The sequence below is a fragment of the Hemiscyllium ocellatum genome, chromosome 45 (assembly GCF_020745735.1).
Source record: "Hemiscyllium ocellatum isolate sHemOce1 chromosome 45, sHemOce1.pat.X.cur, whole genome shotgun sequence".
NCBI lineage: Eukaryota > Metazoa > Chordata > Chondrichthyes > Orectolobiformes > Hemiscylliidae > Hemiscyllium > Hemiscyllium ocellatum.
The window spans coordinates 9,372,408-9,393,484 of NC_083445.1; the positions used below are offsets into that span (position 1 = coordinate 9,372,408).

General features: G+C 42.4%; 1 protein-coding gene across 1 annotated transcript in view; it reads left to right on the forward strand.

Moving 5' to 3' along the window:
- LOC132835861 (uncharacterized) overlaps nucleotides 1-21,077 on the forward strand; it is an 83,647-nt gene that overhangs the window by 6,308 nt on the left and 56,262 nt on the right. Inside the window, exon 2 of the mRNA XM_060854957.1 lies at nucleotides 2,111-2,318. Within this exon, the coding sequence (XP_060710940.1) occupies nucleotides 2,111-2,318 (208 nt within the window). The remainder of the gene's footprint in view (nucleotides 1-2,110; nucleotides 2,319-21,077) is intronic.

Genomic DNA, 21,077 nt, shown 5'->3' on the forward strand with positions numbered 1-21,077 from the left:
AGTTTTGGACTGCCCCACTCTTTGTCCCTCATGATTTTATAAACCTCTATAAGGTCACTCCTCATCCTTAGATGCCCCAGGAAAATAGCCCCAGCCTAGCTCTCCTTTTAATTCAAACCCTCTAGTCCCAGAAACATTCTTGTAAAGAGGTCCACTGCTTTATGAACCCTAGAGGATAAAAAAACTTAAGTTGGAAATTAGGAGTAGAATTTCAAGAGAGGTGTCAAAGAAAAGGAAGGAACAAAGAGAGGAGGGAATAGAAAGGGAAAGAACAGAGGAAGGAGCAGAAAGGGAGAGGAGAGAAAACCGAAACAGAAGAGGCTGAGATGGGGAGAAGAGAGGCGACAAAGAGAAGGACAATGAACAGAGAGGGAGGGAAGTGGGGAAACAAAGAATGGGAAGGGAGAGAGGAAGGAGAAATAGGAGAAGGCGACAAAGAGAAATTAAGAAGAGAGAGTGTGGCGGGAGGAAAAAGAGGTAGAGAGAGAGGAGGAAGGATCAGAGAGGCATGTAAAAGTACAGATAGAAATGTAAGACCTAAGGGAAGAGAAGGGGCAGTAATTATTGAGGATGGAGAGAAGGTGAGAAAGAAGTGCAGATGAAAATAGCTAACAAACTCTCAGAAAGGGAAAGTAGATTGGGAACTGGAATGTGCTGCTTATTTACTGTGTCAACAAACTGAAGAGTGTCTTGCCCCCTCCAAGACACTGAGTCGCACACAAGTCTAACTGATTTCAGCAGGTTGGTGATTGCTCTTTAACAGAACCACATTCCTTTGGGAAAGAACTGGGAATCCCAAAGCTAGGTAATGGGTTCACTGCAGGTTCTAAAACTTAGCAATATGAATTCTCTGCTTTACAGTTTCAAGGTACCACTGCAATTGCTCCTTTTGTAATCTGCATTATGGGGAATCGAAGCACTATGTTTACATTGCTAGAACTGGTTACTTTATTTCTAATGGCACAACCTGTGAAGAATTTGCATGTGTATAGCACCATTTTTAACTCAAGAATGCCCGAAGTATATCACAGCCAATGAAGTACTTTTGAAGTGTAGCTCCTATTACAATAGAAAATACTTGGTTAGAGACAAAAAAACTGCAGATGCTGGAATCCAAAGTAGACAGGCAGGAGACTGGAAGATCACAGCAAGCCAGGCAGCATCAGGAAGTGGAGAAGTTAATGTTTCATATGTAATATTTCAAGACCTCGAAGGGTTACACCCAAAAAAGTCAACTCTCCACCTCCTGATGCTGCCTGGCTTGCTGCAATAGAAAACATGGCAGCCAATTTGTACATAATGAGCTCGCACAAGTGTCAACATGATAATGACCAGTTTTGTTTTTAAAGAAGTGTTATTGGTTGGGGGATAAATGATGATTTGGACATTGGAGAGAACTTCCCAAAAGTTCTTCAAAATGAGCTATTCATCTACCTGAGAAGGCAGACTTGTGAAACAAAACCTTGAGCAATGGTTGATGAGGAAGGGAAGTTATGCTGGGACATCAAGCAGCAGGTGGTGATGGTGAGGGAGAGCAGCTGGAGAAGGTGAATGGATCTTCGTTCTGGGAAAAGAAGGTGCCTTTGAGGAAAGGAGAACTCATGAGAAGAAGAAGCAGATAACCAATATTGTGAACCATATGCTTCATTTACATATATCCCTCATTGGTTAACATTAGTTTCCCTTCATGTTTGTAGTGATTTGATGTGAATTGAATAAAGAATCCCTACTTCATGATTTTTGAGCTGTCTGTGTGTTCAAATCTCATGCTACACAGCGATGTCATTTCAATGTTTCAGCTGCAAGAGGGCACCTCTGACACTCTCAATGCAGTACTGAGGGAGTATTGCACTATCAGTCTAGATCTGCACTCAAATTGTGGAGCGGGATTTGAACCCACAAACTTGTGACTTGGGGTGTGGTACTCCGTGAGCCAAAGCTGACAAAGTCAACTTTGGAAGATTGCTTCCCACAGTCCAAGCTGAAGACTGTTTTAAATTCCCTTTGCAACGGATTTGGGATTTCCAATCTGCCTGCTTAGCCCGTGGGCTGTCTGGTATTAACATCAAGCTCATTTGATTAATTGTCTCTTTCTTTTCACATCTTCCAGAGCATTTCGCATCTAAACTGCAAGGCCTTTAACATCCAAAACCAACTGTGCTTTGGCCAGTGCAGTTCTTTCTTCATCCCCGGGGCAGAGCAGAGGTTGAACCAGTCATGCTCCAGATGTTTTCCAAGCCAACTAAGGAAGATCGTGGTCTCGCTGGAGTGTGAAGGAGTCCTGGTAGTGAGCAGAAACATCACTCTGGTAGAAGAATGTAAGTGCGACCTCGAAACAGAGCAACCCTTGAAGAACTGACTTCTTGTCTACTTACCTGATTCGTTCATGTCACTGACTGATAGAGAGGAAATAATGCAAATGGGAGTACTTTTGGGAATTCTTTTTTCATTGGTGTCTGTTTTTCACAAGCATGTCCAGCCATCTTGCCGTCAATCCTGTCTCCCCGATGCTTAGGTGGGTGGGGGTAGATGGGGTGTAAGTATGCCTTTCCCTCTCTCTAACCTCTTTGTCTTCTGGGTCCATGTGCAGCTGCCATTTGGTTGATCTAACTGCAAGCTGGAGAGAGGTGCAACTGGCAGTATAACTCTGGCCTGACTGGTGCAAATCACAGAACTGCCCATGGGCTTCCCCTCCTCCTTGTGTTGGTCACTTTAAGGGAGAGTGGAGTGTAGAACAAGTTATGATAATGGAACCTCATAATCAGATGTCACAAATTAACTGGATACTCTCACACTTGTATTCTCCACTTTGATGCTATCTCAAGCCGAGAGGTGTGAGGAGTATTTGAAAAGGACGGTAAGCCGAAAAGGAGCATTAAATGATAATCAAAAATTTGGATTTTGATAGGAGTCTTAAAATGAATGGAGATGGAGGAGTTTGGAAAGGAGTACAGTTTCATTCAGTTTGAGTCAATGTTGAGTAAAATGAGAGACAGATGTAGAAGAAACTGGAGTTAGAGTTATTAAATGTGTTTCCACGTTAATTGGAACAAAAAGACCAGAGAAGGGCGGATGGCACACTTCGATTTCAGTGAGAAGAGTGGAGAATCCTAATTATGATTGTGGCATTTGATGTCCTGACAGGGGATTTATTGTTAAGATGCAAGTACTGTGCACAGCCAACTAGCAGATTGCGAGGAGAGCTTTTCTTATCCTGAAGGGATGAATTGGCCTTTTAAAGGCTTGCTGTCGTCAGGAATCTCATGCATAATTCCATGAGGTGAGATCTTTTCAAAATAGGTGATGGTATGGCCTGTTTCTGCCCCGTTTTCTCACAAGGGGGGAATGATTGCAGGGAATAATGAGACAGAACTGTTTGGATTTTTTTGCTCCCATCTAAATGGTGTTTTCAGGAAGATTATTGATCTGACAAATTTTTCTATCAGCACGCGATTTTCGTCCACAAGGACAATAATCCTTGTAGTATCATGTTCAAAAACATAACCTTGCTCTCGACACACACACTTCTCAATTCTGTTAGAGCAGCAACTTGTATGGTGTTCCTTGTTGGTGCCAGGTTTAGCCATTCATATGACAAAGGAGCAGAAGTAGGCCATTCAGCCCATTGAGTCTGCTTTGCCATTCCGTGATATCACGACTGATAATCCTCAACTCTCCTTTCTTGCCTTTTCCCCCAACTGGATTTAAAACTCTATCTCAACATTGAATGTACTTAATCACCCAGTCTTGTCAGCTCTCTGCAATAAATAATTCCACGGATTCACAATCCCTTGAGTGAAGAAATTCCTCCTCATCTATGTTTTAAAAAGGTGACTCCTTACTCTTAGATTATATCCTCTGATTCTCATCTTTTTACTTCTCTGGGATACAGCATGACTTGGAACAGCTCTGGTACTTGAGCTGTTCTTTGGTTTTAGGTAATGCTGAGTTGAGATGTTAACTAAGAAGACAAGCATTTTATTCTAGGGTGGTTCCCAAATTCCTGCTTCTGCACTCTCTCAAGCTGTTAAATCTGGATGATGTCAGCCTTCTCCCAAAGTATGAAAGGGTTGGTTTCTATAATCGATGATATGCCATACCACCTCTACAGTGACCCAGCAGTGGACAACAAGGGTTCTCAAATGTTGATGTTGCATCAAAGGAGAATGCTGGGGTATTGGTAACATCATTGAGTTATTAATCCAGAATGGCAGATGAATGTTCTAGGGACATGGATTTTAATCCCACTAGGGTTGGAGTTGAAATTTGAGTTAAAAAAAACTAGAATTAAAGCTGGTCTAACATTGATCATGTAACAATTATTGTACAAGAACCCATCTGCTTTACTATTGAACTTCTAAAGAAATCTGCTGTCCTTACCTAGTCTGACCTATATGTGACACGTGGTTGACTCTTGACTGCCGTCAGCAATGTAGTAGCCAGCCACTCAGTTCAAGGGCAAATAGGGTACTAAATGCCAGTCCTGCCAGCAATACCCACATCCCATATAAGAGTAAAGGAAAAAAAGCTATATATAAAGTAAAACATATTTATTGGTATGCATTGCTATTGCAATTTTTGCAAATATAACTTTTCATAGGATGTGAACATCACTGGCTGGACCAATATTTATTGCCCACCCAGATTCCGGCTGAAAAAGGTGTTGATGAGCTGCCTTCTTGAACTGCTGCAGCTCATGGGGCATAGAGACACCCAGTGCTGTTAGGACAGGAATTTTAGGATTTTGACCCAGCAACCATGAAGATGATATTATTCCAAGTCAGGGTGTGTGTCTTGGAGGGGAACTTGCAGCTGATAATGTTCCCATGTGTACTGCCTTTGTCCTATTAATGGTTGTGGTCCTCTTGTTTGGAAGGAATGGTCAAAACAAGCTTTGGTGAATTTCAAAATACATCTTATAGAAGCTGCTATGGAGCATCGGTGGAGAAAGTACCAATTAAGCGGGTTGCTTTGTTCTTTGAGTTTCTTGAGTATTGTTGGAGCTGCACTCATCCAGATAAGTGGGGAGTATTTCATCACATTCTAGGTTTTGTACCATGGATATTGGTTCAGTGTGAAGACACGTTACTGAGTGAGTAGCTGACTTCAGCCACTGTAGCCCTAAGTTTTGGCATTCGTTCTGTACCTCTCTCTCCTCTATAACTTTTGGTTGTTTTTCCTCCTGACTCTTTATGTGGCATGGTGCTGCATTTTGTGAAAATTCCTCCTTTGAGGCTTGGGATTCATATCTTCAAAGGCGCTTTGAGTGTAAGTTGTTGTCATCATCTGTTACTTAGCCTTTATTAGTCCAAGCTTCCTGCAACGATCAGGCTGTCCAAACTGTCTAATGTGTTTGACCTTGCAGCTTGTCCTAAAATTCCTGGTTTGATTCTTGACTCTGTGCAAAAGTGGAAATGGGCAAGGAATCACCAGCTTCTTTTATATTCCATCCCACCTCAAACTAGAGAGATAAACAGGTCGTTGGTTTCTTTAGACTGTCTTATGATGTCAGTATCTGTCAACTTAATTTTGTAAATCTTGTGCAACCTTTTTTCATCCTCTCCTGATCACGTGTTGATGTACTTTGGGATACAAATCCTAAAAGGGTGTCAACTGATCACATCACCCATCTCCATTTGGCTTGTGCCACAGCTACATTGCTCCTAGAAATTTCAAGTTCCTCTTTTGAGGGTTTGGTGAGAAGAACATTAACTTGTATTTGTGTAGCATGCTGAACATTGAATATTTAAAAATTAATTCACAGGATGTGAGTGGCTCTGGCTAGGTCAGCATTTATTGCCTATGCTCAATTGCCCAGACATTGCTGTGGATATGGGGTCACATAGGCCAAAGGAGGTAAGGATGACAACTTTCCTTACCCAAAGGAATTAGTGAACTGTATTGTTATTAGGCCTGATTTGACTTCGGGCCACGGAAGGCGATATTGGGACAGCTCATCTAAAGGTTAGGTTGTGGACAAGAATAAGGCAGTTCAGACAGCATGATGTAGAAAGGAAATTTCAGACCTTGGAAGTTGAAGGCACGGCTCAAGAATGGAGCAGTTAAAATTGCTGTTTTGTTAGAGGCCAGATTTGGAGGAGCTTACAGATCCTGGAGGGTTATAAGTGGTTGCAGAGATAGAGAGGATCAAGGACATGAGGGGTATTACAACAAGAATGATAATTTAACAGGATGAGTTTTTGGTTTTAAGTAGTTCAACATTCCATATCTGCTGTGGCGGTGTGTTATCACTTGGAGATCAGAGATGCCATAGTAATATTCACTTTTACATGCAAGTTTTAAAAGTCCATGACTATCTCACAGGAAAAGATTTTTTGACCCTTGGTGGCCCCGTATGTCATCAAGCACCTATTTATTTTAATCCCATTTTCCAGCACTTGGCCCATAGCCTTGTATGCAATGTTGTTTCAAGTGCTCATTCTAAATACTAAAATGACTTGAAGACAATTCCAGAAATGTAGACAATTCCAGATAATCAGCATTTCTGGGTGAAAACATTTCTTCATCAAATCCCCTTTAAACCTCTTGTCCCTTACCTTCAAACTATGCCCTTGGTTATTTACTTTTCTATTAAAGCATTTCTTTCAACATACCTTGTCTATGGTCCTCATAACTTCGTATACCTCAAATCTGGTCCCTCAGTTTTCTCTGCTTGAAGAGAAACAATCTCAGTTTCTCTTCATAGAAGAATTGCTCCAACCCTTGTAGCATCCTGGTGAATCTCCTTTGCATTTGCTCAAGTGCATTCACATCCTTTTTGTAGTGACCAGAATGGCACACATTCTCCAGCTGTGGCATAACTGATGTTATAAACAACTGCAACGTAAACTGCTTGCTTGTGTATTCAATATTTTGATGAAAGGCAAGTGTCTTATGCCTTCAAAACTCAGGGATATGAATAGTGATGAAGGAGGTTCAATGTTCTTTCCATCACAAGAACAAAGAACAAAGAAAATTATAGAACAGGAACAGGCCTTTCAGCCCTCCAAGCCTGCACCAATCCAGATCCTCTATCTAAACCTATCACCTATTTTCTAATGATCTGTATCCTGCCTATTCATGTATCTGTCTAGGTAGATTTTAAATTATGCTATCATGCCTGCATTGTTTGAGGCACCCTCCACGTAAAGAACTTGCCACCCTTAAACATTCCCCTCCCATCTTGAACTTGTGACCCCTAGTAATTGAGTCCCCACTTTGGGGGAAAAGCTTTGCTATCCACCCTGTTTATACCTCTTGATTTTGTAGACCTCAAATCAGGTCTCTCCCCAACCTCTGTCTTTTTAATGAAAACAATCCTAATCTACCAAACCTCTCTTCATAGCTAGCACCCTCCATACCAGGCAACATCCTGGTGAACCTCCTCTGCACCCTCTCCAAAGCATCCACATCCTTTTGGTAATGTGGCGACCAGAACTGCACACAGTATTCCAGATGTGGCCAAACCAAAGTCTTATACAACTGTAAGATGACCTGCCAACACTTATACTCAATACCCTGTCTGATGAAGGAAAGCATGCCATATGTCTTCTTAACCCCTATTGACCTGTGTTGCCCCTTCAGGGTACAATGGACCTGAACATCCAGATCTCTGTACATCAGTTTTCCCAGGACTTTACCATTTACCATTTACCAAAACCATTTATAGTTCACTTTTGAATTGGATCTTCTAAAATGCATCACCTCGCATTTGCCTGGATTGACCTCCATCTGCCATTTCTCCACTCAACTCTCCAAATTACCTATATTCAGCTGTATTATCTTACTCCAGTTCATTTACGTATATCACAAACGTGGTCCCAATACGGATCCCTGTGGAAAACCACTGGTCACAGTTCTCCATTTTGAGAAACTCCCTTCCACTACTAATCAGTCTCCTGTTGCCCAGCCAGTTCTTTATCCATCTAGCTAGTACACCCTGCACCCCATGCAACTTTATTTTCTCCATCAGCCTACCATGGGGAACCTTCTCAAACGCCTTACTGAAGTCTATGTATAGAACATCCACAGCCTTTCCCTCTGTCAACTTTGCCATTTCCTCAAAAGAACTCAAGGTGGTAAGACATGACCTTCCCTGCACAAAACTATGTTGCCTATCACTAATAGGCCCATTTTCTTCCAAATGGGAATAGATCCTATCCCTCAGCATCTTCTTCAGCAGTTTCCCTACCACTGACATCAGGCTCACCGGTCTAAAATTACCTGGATTATCCCTGCTAGCCTTCTTAAGCAAGGACCATATTAGCAATTCTCCAGTCCTCCGGGACTTCACTCATGTTCAAGGATGCTGCAAAGATATCTATTAAGGCCACAGTTATTTCCTCTCTCGCTTCCCTCAGTAAGCTGGGATAGATCCCATCTGGACCTTGGGACTTGTCCACCTTAATGCCTTTTAGGCACTGCAACTCCCAGGTCATTTCCTCTGCCCTGAAGCTCTTTCCTACCTGCTTATCTTCTTTTCCACCTATCACCTTCATCCCCTCCCCCACTCACCTATTGTACTCTATGCTACTTTCTCCCCACCCCCACCCTCCTCTCACTTATCTCTCCACCCTTCAAGCTCTCTGCCTGTATTCCTGATGAAGGGCTTTTGTCTGAAACGTCGATTTTACTGCTCCTCGGATGCAGCCTGAACTGCTGTGCTTTTCCAGCACCACTCTAATCTAGACTCTGGTTTCCAGCATCTGCAGTCATTGATTTTACCTCCTTAATGCCTTTTAGAATATCCAAAACTTCCTTTCTCCTTATGCAGATTTGACGTAGAGTAATCAAACTGTATCCCTAACCTCAATATCCATCATGTCCCTCTACCCGGTGAATACTGATACAAAGTACTAGTTAAGAATCTCACCCATTTTCTCTGACTCCATGCATACCTTTCTTCCTTTGTCTTTGAGTGGGCCAACCCTTTCCCTAGTTACCCTCTTGCTCCTTATATAATGAATAAAAGATTTTGGGATTTTCCTTAATCTTGTTTGCTAAAGATCCCCCTTAATTCCTCGTTTCAGATTGGTCCTGCATTCCCGATATTCTTAAGTTTAGTCTGTCTTCAGTCACCTAAACCTTATGCATGCTTCCTTTTTCCACTTAGCTAGTGTCATAATTTCACCTGTCATCCATGGTTCCCTAATCTTGCCATTTCTATCCCTCATTTTCACAAGGACATGTCTGTCCTGCACTCTAACCAACCTCTCTTTAAAAGCCTCCCACATTTCAAAGGTGGATTTACCTTCAAACAGCTGCTCCCAATCCACATTCCCCAGCTCCTGCTGAATTTTGGTAGAGTTGGCCTTCCTCCAATTTAGCACTCTTCCTTTAGGACCATTCTCATCTTTGAGCAAGAATAATCTAAATTTTACAGAATTGTGATCATTATTCCCAAAGTAATCCCTTACTGAAACTTCAAATTCCTGGCCAGGCTCATTCCCCAACACCAAGTCCAGTATGGCCCCTTCCCAAGTTGGGCTATTTACATACTGCTGTAGAAATGCTTCCTGGATGCTCCTCACAAATTCTGTTCCATCTAGAACATTAAGTGAATCCCAGTCAATGTTGGAAAATCAAAATCTATCACCACCACCCTGTTGCTCCTCCATATTTCTATAATCTATGTACATATTTGTACCTCTATCTCTTGCTCACTATTGGGAGGCCAGTAGTACGGCCCCAACATTGTTATCCCACCCTTCCCATTTCTGAGCTTTGCCTATATTGCCTCACTCGTCGAGTCCTCCATAGTGCCCTCCTTCAGCACAGCAGTGATATCCTCTGACCAGTAAAGCAACTCCTCCATCCCTTTTACATCCTTCTCTATCCCACCTGAACATCTGTATCCTGGGATTTGAGTTGCCAATCATGCCCTTCTCTCAACCAAGTCTCAGTAATAGCAGTAACATCATATACCCAGGTAGTAATCCAAGTAATCTGCCTTACCTACTACGCTCTTGCATTCATCCTGCCTATTTCTACTAACTAACATGGGGCACTGGTAGCAATCCTGAGAATACTACCTGAGGTCCTACTTTTAAAACTTGGCTCCTAATGCTCTAAATTCTGCTTGTAGAACCTCATCTCGTTTTTTAACTATATCACTGGTGCCTATATGCACCATAACAACTGGCCGTTCACCCTTCCCCTTCAGAATGTTCTGCAGCCGATCTGAGACATCCCTGACCCATGCATCTGGGAGGCAACAAACTATTCAGGAGTCTCATTTGTGATCACAAAACCGCCCATCTACTCCCCTTAGAATTGAATCTCCTATGACTAAAGGAGATTCCACTTTTCCTCACCCTTCTGTACGACAGAGCCAGTCATGGTGCCACAATCCTGGCTACTGCTGCCTTCCCCTGGTGAGCCATCTCCCACAATAGTATCCAAAACTGCAGGGGATACCTGCACTGCTTTCCTGCTCTTTCTCTGCCTGTTGGTCACCTATTCCCTTTCTCCTTCAGCAATCCTAATCTGTAGTGTGACCAATTCGCTAAATGTGTGAACAGCCACTGCCCAAAGGCCGACCAGGAATCTCTCCTGCTGTTACATGTCTTGGAAGAACTTATAGGTTGATGCTCAGCCTGTGGTGTGTTTTTAAATGCATCTTCCCTGACTATCAAGTCCTAGGCTGGGACTCAAACCTGGGACTTCTGGCTCAGAGGCAGTGACACTACACTGATCCACAAGGCCTTCACATTCTTTATCATTAACCAGTAAATTAGAATTTGAAAGTCATTGGTGATTACCATGCAGAAGAGGCCATTCAGTCCATAAGGTCCATGCTGTGAATAACTGTAGTAATTCTACTAAGTCCTATCATGGAGCAGATCTCAGTCTGAAGACCTCAATGTCCATGACTCTTAGCCAAACAGAGAGGGAAAGGCATTGCTCTCGTTTCTCGGAAAGAGCAGTGTTCCTTATGGTGAAATTCTGTGCTATCTTTGCCTGTACCTCACAGGCCTGAGCGAGGTGTGACAACACTGGGGCCATTGTACTTTTAAACGCCAAGGCCTATAATGTGAATCAGTGAACATTTAATTGATGAATTTGTAATAAACAAAAAGCAAAGTCATTGTTGACTTCAGCCCAGTGCTAAACGAATTATAGCTCCTGCAGCTGAATTTAGACACTCACCTGAATAACGATTTATCTTTGAAGCCCAATGACAGACTGATAACATGCCTGACTACATATGTCCTGCGCACACAGATACGGGTCCCAGTGGAGATGAGCAATTGGCCTCTCTGCTATTGTTTCTCTGCCAAGCTGCCATTTCGACTCACCTGTTAAAGCCTTGGGAGAAAATGCATCTCCTGCCTCCTGAATAATGGAATATCTCAGGTGCTGGAGTTTGGAGATAGGCCATGATTACAATGCTTGTTCATTTAATGAGATAAAGATGAAGGGCTGGGATTTCTGTACTGTACAAAACCTTGTGTATCTTGGAGATCAAGACAATTGCAGCAACCTACATTCAGAAAGCACTTTAATACATTCAAACAGAGACATCTCACAGGAACGCTACAAGACCAAGTGTGACACCCCTAAGGTGAGATGAGGTCAGGTGACTGAAAGCTTCAAAGAGTTTTGTTTTAAGGGATGTTTTAAAGGGGTAGAGACATGGAGCTTCGGTAAGGATACTCCCGGAGAACATTAGGCTCTGGGAAGTCAAAAGCCTATTCACCGATAGTGAAATGATTCAAATTGGCAATGTACGAGAGAGTGAGATTGAAGGGGGGGAGGCAGATATTTGATGGTTGGGAGCTTATGGAAATAGGGAAGGGGCAAAACCTCAGGGATTTGAAAATAGGGATGAGTTTAAAGTCAAGGGATGGCTTGACTTGGGGGAGTCAATGTAGACAAGCGCTGCACTGATGGTGGGATAGTCCAGGAATTGGAAAAGGCAGAGTTTGAGACAACCTCTTGTTTATAGGGCATAGGAGATCAGAGTGTTGGAAAAGCTGAGTGTAGAGGAACAGAGTATAAAAATGTCCACTTGATTCTGACTGAGAACCTAACAAAAAATCTACTAGATTCAGTTCAACCTTTAAGAAGCTGTTAAAGCACTTGACTAGTAGGTCACCGAGAAAAAGACTGCAGGAGTTATGAAGGATGGACAATACGTCCGATATTCAATTGTTTTTTTGAAATGAGTTATCAATTAGCACGCATTAACTAATAGGTGCAAAACCATTGTGCAGAGTTAACCTGACCCATAGGCTTGGGGGCTTGAGAGATAGTGGTGCACTGTACAACCTGTGGATCAAGTCTTGGACACCCTAGATTTTCTGTTATTTTGCAGATCTCCTCGCATTTCTCCTGCGTATTGTTCCAGGAAGTGGGATTTAAGTAGCATTTGTGTTCTGCCTTGTTATTAAAAAGTGTGTGTCTGCTGACGATGGGCAGTTCGCCCAGAAAATGTACGACTAGCAGCCGCATATCAATGAACTGCATTGAAAATGAGCTTGACTAATCTCTTGATGGGAGATGCTATACCTGATAATTCTCAAAACCATGCTGAGAATCTCCTTGTCTTGTTTTTTTCTTGGACGGAAAGGGAGAATTTTTCTTCTTTTCATATAAATTTTGGATCCTTCCTCTTTTGCCGATACAAACTTTGCAATGAAAAATAATGTGTAATGTAGAGTATTATGGGGCACTGTGTGCCCATGCTTTGGGGCCACATTGTGATTATGTGCTTTCTAATAAATATGCAAACTACCTGCTTTACTTCCTTGTCCGGTGTTATTCTTTAGTTTATTTCATTGGGAAATAAGGACTTAAGATAAAAATAACAGACTATATGGTCAGACTTTACAGCTCAGAATGTTTGAGATAGAACCTCCAATCTAATCTCACTTTCAGTTCTGAAGTCTCATGCTAGACTCAGTACTAACTCTGTCTATCTGTCTCGTTCTCTCTCTCTCTGTCCACAGATGCTGCCAGACCTGCGGAGTTTATTTGGCATTCTACTTGTTTCACTTTGAATGTCCATCCATAGCTTTGTAGACTTCAGAGCTGGAGGCAGACAAATGCCAGAGCATGTTTTTAAAAAACTGAGCCATTTGAAGTGGGGGTTGATGGGTTGGAGGGGGTTGGTTGAAGGTTCAGAAAGAACAAGTAGGAACTGTGGTAGGATGGAGGACAGGAGCGATGGAATAACAAATAATTTCCTGAAGCAACAGCCCAAAGAGTTTGGAAATAAAATGTAGTGCAGAAAGAAAGGTTGTGTCCAAGAGAGGTATGAATAGCTATATAAAAAACATCTGAATGCAATATGAGCTAAAGAGATTGAGATATATGTATTTGAATGATGTGTATATTTTATATAGACAATACTATAAATCTGAATAAAACTTCTACCTGGCAACAACTTGCTTTCATTGGAGTAAAATGTTAAGTACTATCAACCAGTATTTGAATTCTCAACCTGAATGGGTTCTTCTGTTCTCCATATAAGTGGAGGCCAGATGTGAGTTTCTTTTAAGCAGTACTTAAGAATATGCACATAATCAGGCATAGAACCCTCAGCTCTGAGATGCACTCACTCTGACCTTCTATCAGAGTCTTTAACACATGTCTAAGGTAACAGCTGTATTACAGCATAACTCAGAGGCTCATCTGCATACTCATTAAATCATACCTCTACATGTCTTTCTATAGAAAATCAAAATCACCAAAGTTCTGAACAGATTCCTGAAGTGGGTTAGGTTTCGGTGAGTCCTGAGTCCTTTGGAAGTTTGAAGTTACAACAGCAACCTGCATAAAGGATTTTGTACCAGAGTGAAGCATCACAAGGTGCTTTATGGGAGTGTAATCAAATGAAATTTTACACCAAGCCCCCGAGGAGACACTAGTCGAGGCAGCTAAAATTCTTGATGCAAAAGAGAAAGGCTTCCTGAACCAGGGGTCAGAGTCTAAGGATATGGTATAGGCCATTTATGACAGAGGAGGGGAAATTTCTTCAACCAGTGAGTGGTGAGACTGTGGTATTTTCTGCCACAGAAAGCAATTGAGGATAATACGCTGAATGTTAGAATTAGGAGATTACAAGGCAGGGGAGAAATTGGGAAATAGGTTATTGAGTTTGATCAGCTATGATCATATTTGAATGATGGAGCAGGCTTGAATGGCCACTCTTGTTCTTGTTTTCTACATTTGTGTAGAGGGAGGGCCTGAGAGGTGGAGAGTTTATGGAGGATTCCAAATGTTAGTGCCGAGGCAGCTAAAAAGTAAAGCCAGTAATGATGGATTGTTTGACATTCAGGATGTGCAAGAGGTCAATATTGAAGGAGTCCAGTGATCTTAGAAGGTTGGGTGGGAGAAGTTACAGGAAGAAGGATTAACAGCTAGAATATTGTATAAATATGTTCCTGAAAATGATGTAGTAGAAAGTCATTATTTAAAATGAAATGGCCTTGTTAGCTTTGTGGTTTAACAGATGATGCAAGCGGTGTGCTTTTATTTGAGTTTTGAGACAGATTCAGACAATATTTGGGACTGAAATATTCACTTCCATGCACCGTACCATGCCTACAACTGGGTAAGGGGTGACCAAGAATATCAAGCTCAATGTTGACATGAGATAAGAAAGGAAGATAGAGAGAAGCTCAATTAGAAACACCTTGTCAGTGACATTTATGGCACTGAAAATATCAAAAACAATTCTCTTGCACATAATCATAAAGTATTAAAGTATGGAAAGAAGTCATTTGGCCCATGTCAGCACTGGTCATCAAGATCTGACCAACTCCCTTTTTTCAGCATGTGGCCCATATCCTTATAGGCAGTGCGTTTCAAGTGTTTATCTAAATAGCTGAGTGTTTGACAGGATTTGGCTCCATCACCCTTTTGGGCTGCTAGTTTCAGGCATCTACCACCCTCAAATTCTGGCTTAAATCCCTTCTAAACCTCCTGCCCTTTTACCTTAGAATCTATGCCCCTGGTTTTTCATACATGTATGAAGGGGGAAAAAAGATTCTTCCTTTCTATGCACTTCCATTTTGTACACATCTGTAGTGCCTTTTATGATCTTAAAATGTTTCAAAGTTTTTCAACCAAGCAAATATATTCTGAAGTACAGTCACTGTTGAGTAGTGTTTTCAGGAAAATTGGACCTGAAGAAGCAAAAAGCCTAAATTCAAAAGATTGATTTGAAATGACGAATTAGCAACTGTCATTTTTCGGCTAGCCGGATACTTATGGTAAAAGAGACTTTTAAAGATGTTGAGAATGTGGTTAGATGCTAAACAGGAGGAGAGGTAGCTGAATCCATGTGGTTAAATACATATTTACATCTTGCAGGACTGCTGTCAATTGCATTACAGTCTTGTAGCAGACTTCAACCTTGTTGAGAAAAACAAAAGCGTTGGAAATATTCAGACGGTCAGACAGCATCTGTGGGGAGAGAAACTGGCCTGGCATTTCAGAGTCATGACCTCCCATCAGAACAGTGAAATGTTAGAAATATAACAGCCTTCAAGAAAAAAGTGGGGCTGGGAGAACAGAATTGGTGGGGATGGGGAGAGTATTTCCTGTGATAAACAGAAAGGCAGGATAATTAATTGACATAAAGGATGATGGTGTGAAGCCAAAAGAACGGTTAAGGGGACAATAGATGGATCTGGAGGAGGTGTAAATGGGAAAAGTAGAATTATTAACAGGAATTGGGAGGTAATGGCATAATTGCTAGATTGTTAATCCAGTCAGCTAGGCAATGTTCTGCAGTCCTGGGTTCAAATCTCCACCATGGCAGATTGTGGAATTTGAATTCAATAAAAATCTGGAATTGAGAGTTTAATGATAACCATGAAATGATTGTTGGAATAAAACCCAACTGGTTTTCTAATGCTATATAGGAAAGGAAACTGCCATCTTTACCTGGTATGGCCTACATGGGATTTCAGACCCAGAAAAATCTTGTTGACTCTTAGTTGTCCTCTGGCCAATTAGGGATGGGCACTAGATGCTGCCCTAACCAGCAATGTTCATGTCTCATGAATGATATAAATAAAAATTACTAACCAAAATTTAGAAGTCATGATTTGAAATTGTTGAATAATCCACTTCGTTTGGAAGGCTGTGAGTCTATAGATCTCAGCCTTGGGGTTGGTCATTATTTAACGAAGTGTGATCTTTATAAACTTATCAAAGATTATCCAGCTCTCCTTGAATGACTTCCCTTTTGCAGATTGTGTAGAATCCAACAGAATTTAGCTAAGGGTATATGCACAACATTGCATGAGGAGAACATGTAAATACAGTCATTATACTACAGGAGAAGACAGTTTGGTCCAACTGATTCTGGAGTCATCCAGTCAGTCTCATATTATCCCTGCAGGTTTATTTTCTCCAAGTACCCATCCAATTTGTTTTAAAGTTAACATTCATTATGTCTGCATCTACCACCCTCATGGGCAATGCTTTCTGTGAGGAAGTGAGAACTGTAGATGCTGGAGATCAGAGCTTAAAAATGTGTTGCTGGAAAAGCGCAGCAGGTCAGGCAGCATCAAAGGAACAGGAATTCCTGAAGAAGGGCTTATGCCCGAAACGTTGATTCTCCTGTTCCTTTGATGCTGCCTGACTGCTGCACTTTTCCAGCAACACATTTTTAATGCTTTCTTTGAGGTTACTACCCATTGTAAAAAATGTTCCTCCTTTGCGTTCCCTGCCAGAATCTTAAACCTATGTCCCCCTCGACCTTTATCCAGGATTACATAGGAAGCATAGCAGAAACAGCTGATTCCACTCAACCTGACCATGCTGGTTTCATGCTGCCCTTGAGTCTCCTCCCACCTTTTGTCATCAAGATCTGCCATCTATTTCCTTCTCTGTCCTACATGTATCTAGATTCCCTTTGGTGTATCTATACACTTTGTGTCTCCATTGTGTCAAGTTCCACATTCTCACCACTGTGGCTTTCTTCTCAGCTCCTAGTTGGATTTCTTGGTGATCATCTCATTTTGATAGACTTTAGTTCTGTTCTTCCAAATTATGTGAATGATGAACCTAATCTTTCTGTTTGAAGGTTAACTCCCACACGAGAAATTTCACTCATTCACAACTGAGAAACTCAGCATTCTCAGCTGCCAATAAATTGGTTCCCTTATCTCTTGCACACACCCACACACACCTGGTCATTCGTAACAGTCATAAAAGCATCCTTCTGCCTTGCAATTCTCCTACTGACTTTTCATTCATGCCTTTAGAGTCAACTAACCCTTCTGAGGCTCAATTTCAACAATTATGGTCATTTTCTTCACTTTTTCTATCCCTACCTTGAAATAGCAGGGGCCAGTTTAAAATGTAATTATTTCATCACAAAGCTTCTGATTGTGCTCTTTTCTGCCAAGTCTCTAAAGCTTCTCCTTAAATGTTCTCAGCTTCACACCAATCCTCCCTCAACAACACCCCCAGCTACCTGGACTACACCTCTTCCTACCCTACCTCCAGCAAAAATGTCATCCCGTATTCCCAATTCCTCCGTCTCTGCCATATCTGCTCCCAGGAGGAGGAGCAGTCCCACCACAGAACACACCAGATGGCTTCCTTCTTTAGAGGTCGCAATTTCCCTTCTCACATGATTGAAGATGCCTTCCAATGCATCTCATCCACATCCTGCATCTCTGCACTCAAACCCCACCCCTCCAACCATAACAAGGACAGAATACCCCCCCGCCCCCTGGTCCTCACTTTCCACCCTACCAACCTTCGCATTAACCACATAATCCACCGACATTTCTGCCATCTCCAAGTCGACCTCACCACCAGAGATATATTTCCCTCCCCACCCCTTTTCCACTTTCCGCAAAGATCGTTCCCTCCGTGACTACCTAGTCAGGTCCACGCCCCCCCCCCAACAAACCACCCTCCCATCCTGGCACCCTCCCCTGCTACCACAGGAATTGCAAAACCTGTGCCCACAACTCCTCCCTCACCAACATCCAAGGCCCCAAAGGAGCCTTCCACATCCATCAAAGTTTCACCCTCGCATCCACCAATGCCATTTATTGTATTCGCTGCTCCCAATGTGGTGTCCTCTACATTGGGGCGACTGGATGCCTCCTCGCAGAGCGCTTCAGGGAACATCTCCGGGACACCCGCAACAATCAACCCCACCGCCCCGTGGCCCAACCTTTGAACTCCCCCTCCCATTCTGATGAGGACATGCAGGTCTTGGGCCTCCTCCACCGTCGCTCCCTCACTACCTGACGCCTGGAGGAAGAATGCCTCATCTCCTGCCTCGGAACACTTCAACCGCAGGGCATCAATGTGGACTTCACCAGTTTCCTCATTTCCCCCAGTTCCAACCTTACCCCAGTTCCAACCTTCCAGCTCAGCACGGTCCTCATGACCTGTCCTACCTGCCAATCTCCCTTCCTACCTATCTGCTCCCCCCTCCCCCCTGACCTCTCACTTCCATCCCCACCCCCATTCATCTATTGTACTCTTTGCTATCTTCTTCCCAGCCCCCCCCACCCCCATTTATCTCTCCACCCTGGAGCCTTCCTGCCTCTATTCCTGATGAAGGGCTTTTGCCCAAAACTTGGATTTTCCTGCTCCTCGGGTGCTTCGTGAGCTGCTGTGCTTTTCCAGCACCACTCTGGCCTAAACCCTCGGTTCTTTTGAAAGACTATCCAATTTCGGAGGGCATCACAGTTGAGTACTGTATGATTTTTATTGCAACAAGGACTGCTACTTAGAAGTCAGGAGCACAACCTTGGCCAATATTTGTGAATTTCTTTCCTTGCTGTTGTTTGAAATAGCTTGACATTTAGCATTAATCAGCCTTGGACGAGCCACATAAAAACTGTGGCTATAAGAGCGGTCAGACGAGGAATGCTGCAGCATGTAGCTCATATCATGATTCTCCAAAGCCTATAACTATCTACAAGGTAGAAGTTAGGAGAGTGATGGAATACTCACCACTTGCCTGGAAGAATGCAGCTCCAGTAACATTCAAGAAACTAAATGCCATCCAGGACAAAGCAGCTCCTTTATTCACACCATATTCACAAACGTTGACCCCCTAACTCACCAAGACTCTGTAGGAACAGTGTGCACCATTTGCAAGATGTACTGCAGAAATTCACCAACACTTAGACAGCACCTTCCAAACACACAACAACTTCAATCTGGAATGTCAAGGGTAACAGATATATGAAAATATTATCACCTGCAAGTTCCTCTCCAAGCCACTCACCATCCTTACTTTGAAATATATCACCATTCCTTCAGTATTGGCAGGCCGAAATCCTGGAACTTTCTCCCTAATGCTATTGTGGGTGCACCAAAACCATGCAGACTGCAGTGATTTAAGAAGGCAGCTCATTGAAATGGGTGATTATGGATAGGCAATGAGGTTTGGCCTTGTCAGTGAAGCTCGCATCTTGGGAATGAATAAAGAAACTGCCAAATTGGAGGTGGGAAGGGAATCAATTAAGTGTTTGTTCCGTGCAAACCCGTCTCTAAGCCATTACAGGCATTTGATGGGTAAGAGAAATGTTTGTGACACAGCTGTAACTGCTGAAGGCTCACACAGTCCCACTGATGAATATCTGCTCATTAGGAATGTGATGGGTCAATTATCCTGAAGGAAAGAAAGAGTTTTGAGCATGCAGTATACCTGCCCTCATTTTCTGTGTATTCTGTTCTGCCAGACGTGTTATACGCAATGTGGGTAATTAGAAGGAAGCTAAATGCGCCTCTCACAAGTTCACTTTGCAAAGCCAAGACTGAGTCAAAGCATCTCATTCTGATTCAAACTGCCCCACATCATCTATATTAATCCCAGTGAGTTGAACTGAATACAGTAGAGGCTTGTTTACTCAACTCCTACTGAGGGAGATTTACCTCAGTTACACTATACCTCTTGACCTTAGTGAACTTATGGCTGATCACATTGAGCTTGAGAGCATGGTGAAGAATGCCCAGCTACTTCATAGTGCTACCTTGAGGACTGCTATGGTCAGTCCTAATAAATTCCATTAATTCAGTGAGATTTTGTTTGCACAGCACATTTTTGCTGAATACACTGACTCTACTCTGTTTCAAAATGGACTGACAGCTATGGGGAAGAAGCTGGGGAGGTTATTGGAACTAATTGGGTAGCTTCTTTTGAAGAGTCAACACATCCACAACAGGCTGAATGGCTTCCTGTTCTGTATCCAAAAATAAAAAAAAACTTGTATTTATGTAACATCACATCAGGATGTCCCAAAAATCTTTGCAACCAGTGAAATACTTCTGTTGGGGTCGCTATTGTTGTATAGGAAATATAGCAGCCAATTTGTGCACAACAAGCTCCCCCGAATAGTAATGTGATAAGGACCAGATGACCTATTTTCAGGATGTTGTTTGTGGATTGGTTATCGTCGAGGATGCCAGGGAGAATGACCCTCTTCTTCAAAACAATGCCACAGATCTTTACATCCATCAAAGGAGGCAGGCTGGATCCCAGTTAACAACTTGATTCTGGAGTGCGGTGCAGGGGGTGTGTCAGCCTAGATTTGCTGTTCAAATATCTGAAACAATGCAGTTTGAACTCAGAACCTTCTGATCTGCAGAGGTGAGGGCTGTCAAATGGGCAAAGTGAACATCAATAATTTACAAAAGTAAGAAGATATATTTTTTCTTTCTGCAAAGTTTTAACCTTCAGTTTTAAAAAGTGTCACAAAAATGTCCAGAATACATCCATCAAATGTCATTGAATTTAAGTTGGAGCACTGCTGCATTTGCTCTGTGTTAATCATTGTAACTTACATGTAATGCATGAGTCAGTATGATACGATTCTTCTTAAGAAGAGCCTTCAGGTTCTGAAGAAGAATCATACCTGACTCAAAACATTAACTCTGTTTCTCTCCCTACAGATACTGCCAGATTTGTTTCTGATTGTTATCAGCAGTATTTTGACTTTCATAAGATCTAGGCAGTTAAACATACTGTGGTTGCCCATTTAAAAGGAGATTTTCTTCTCTCAGAGGTTCAAGGGTCTGTGGAACTCCTTTCCCCAGATAACAGTAGAGGTGGGGCTCTTGAATATTTTGAAGAGGGCGTAGGTGAG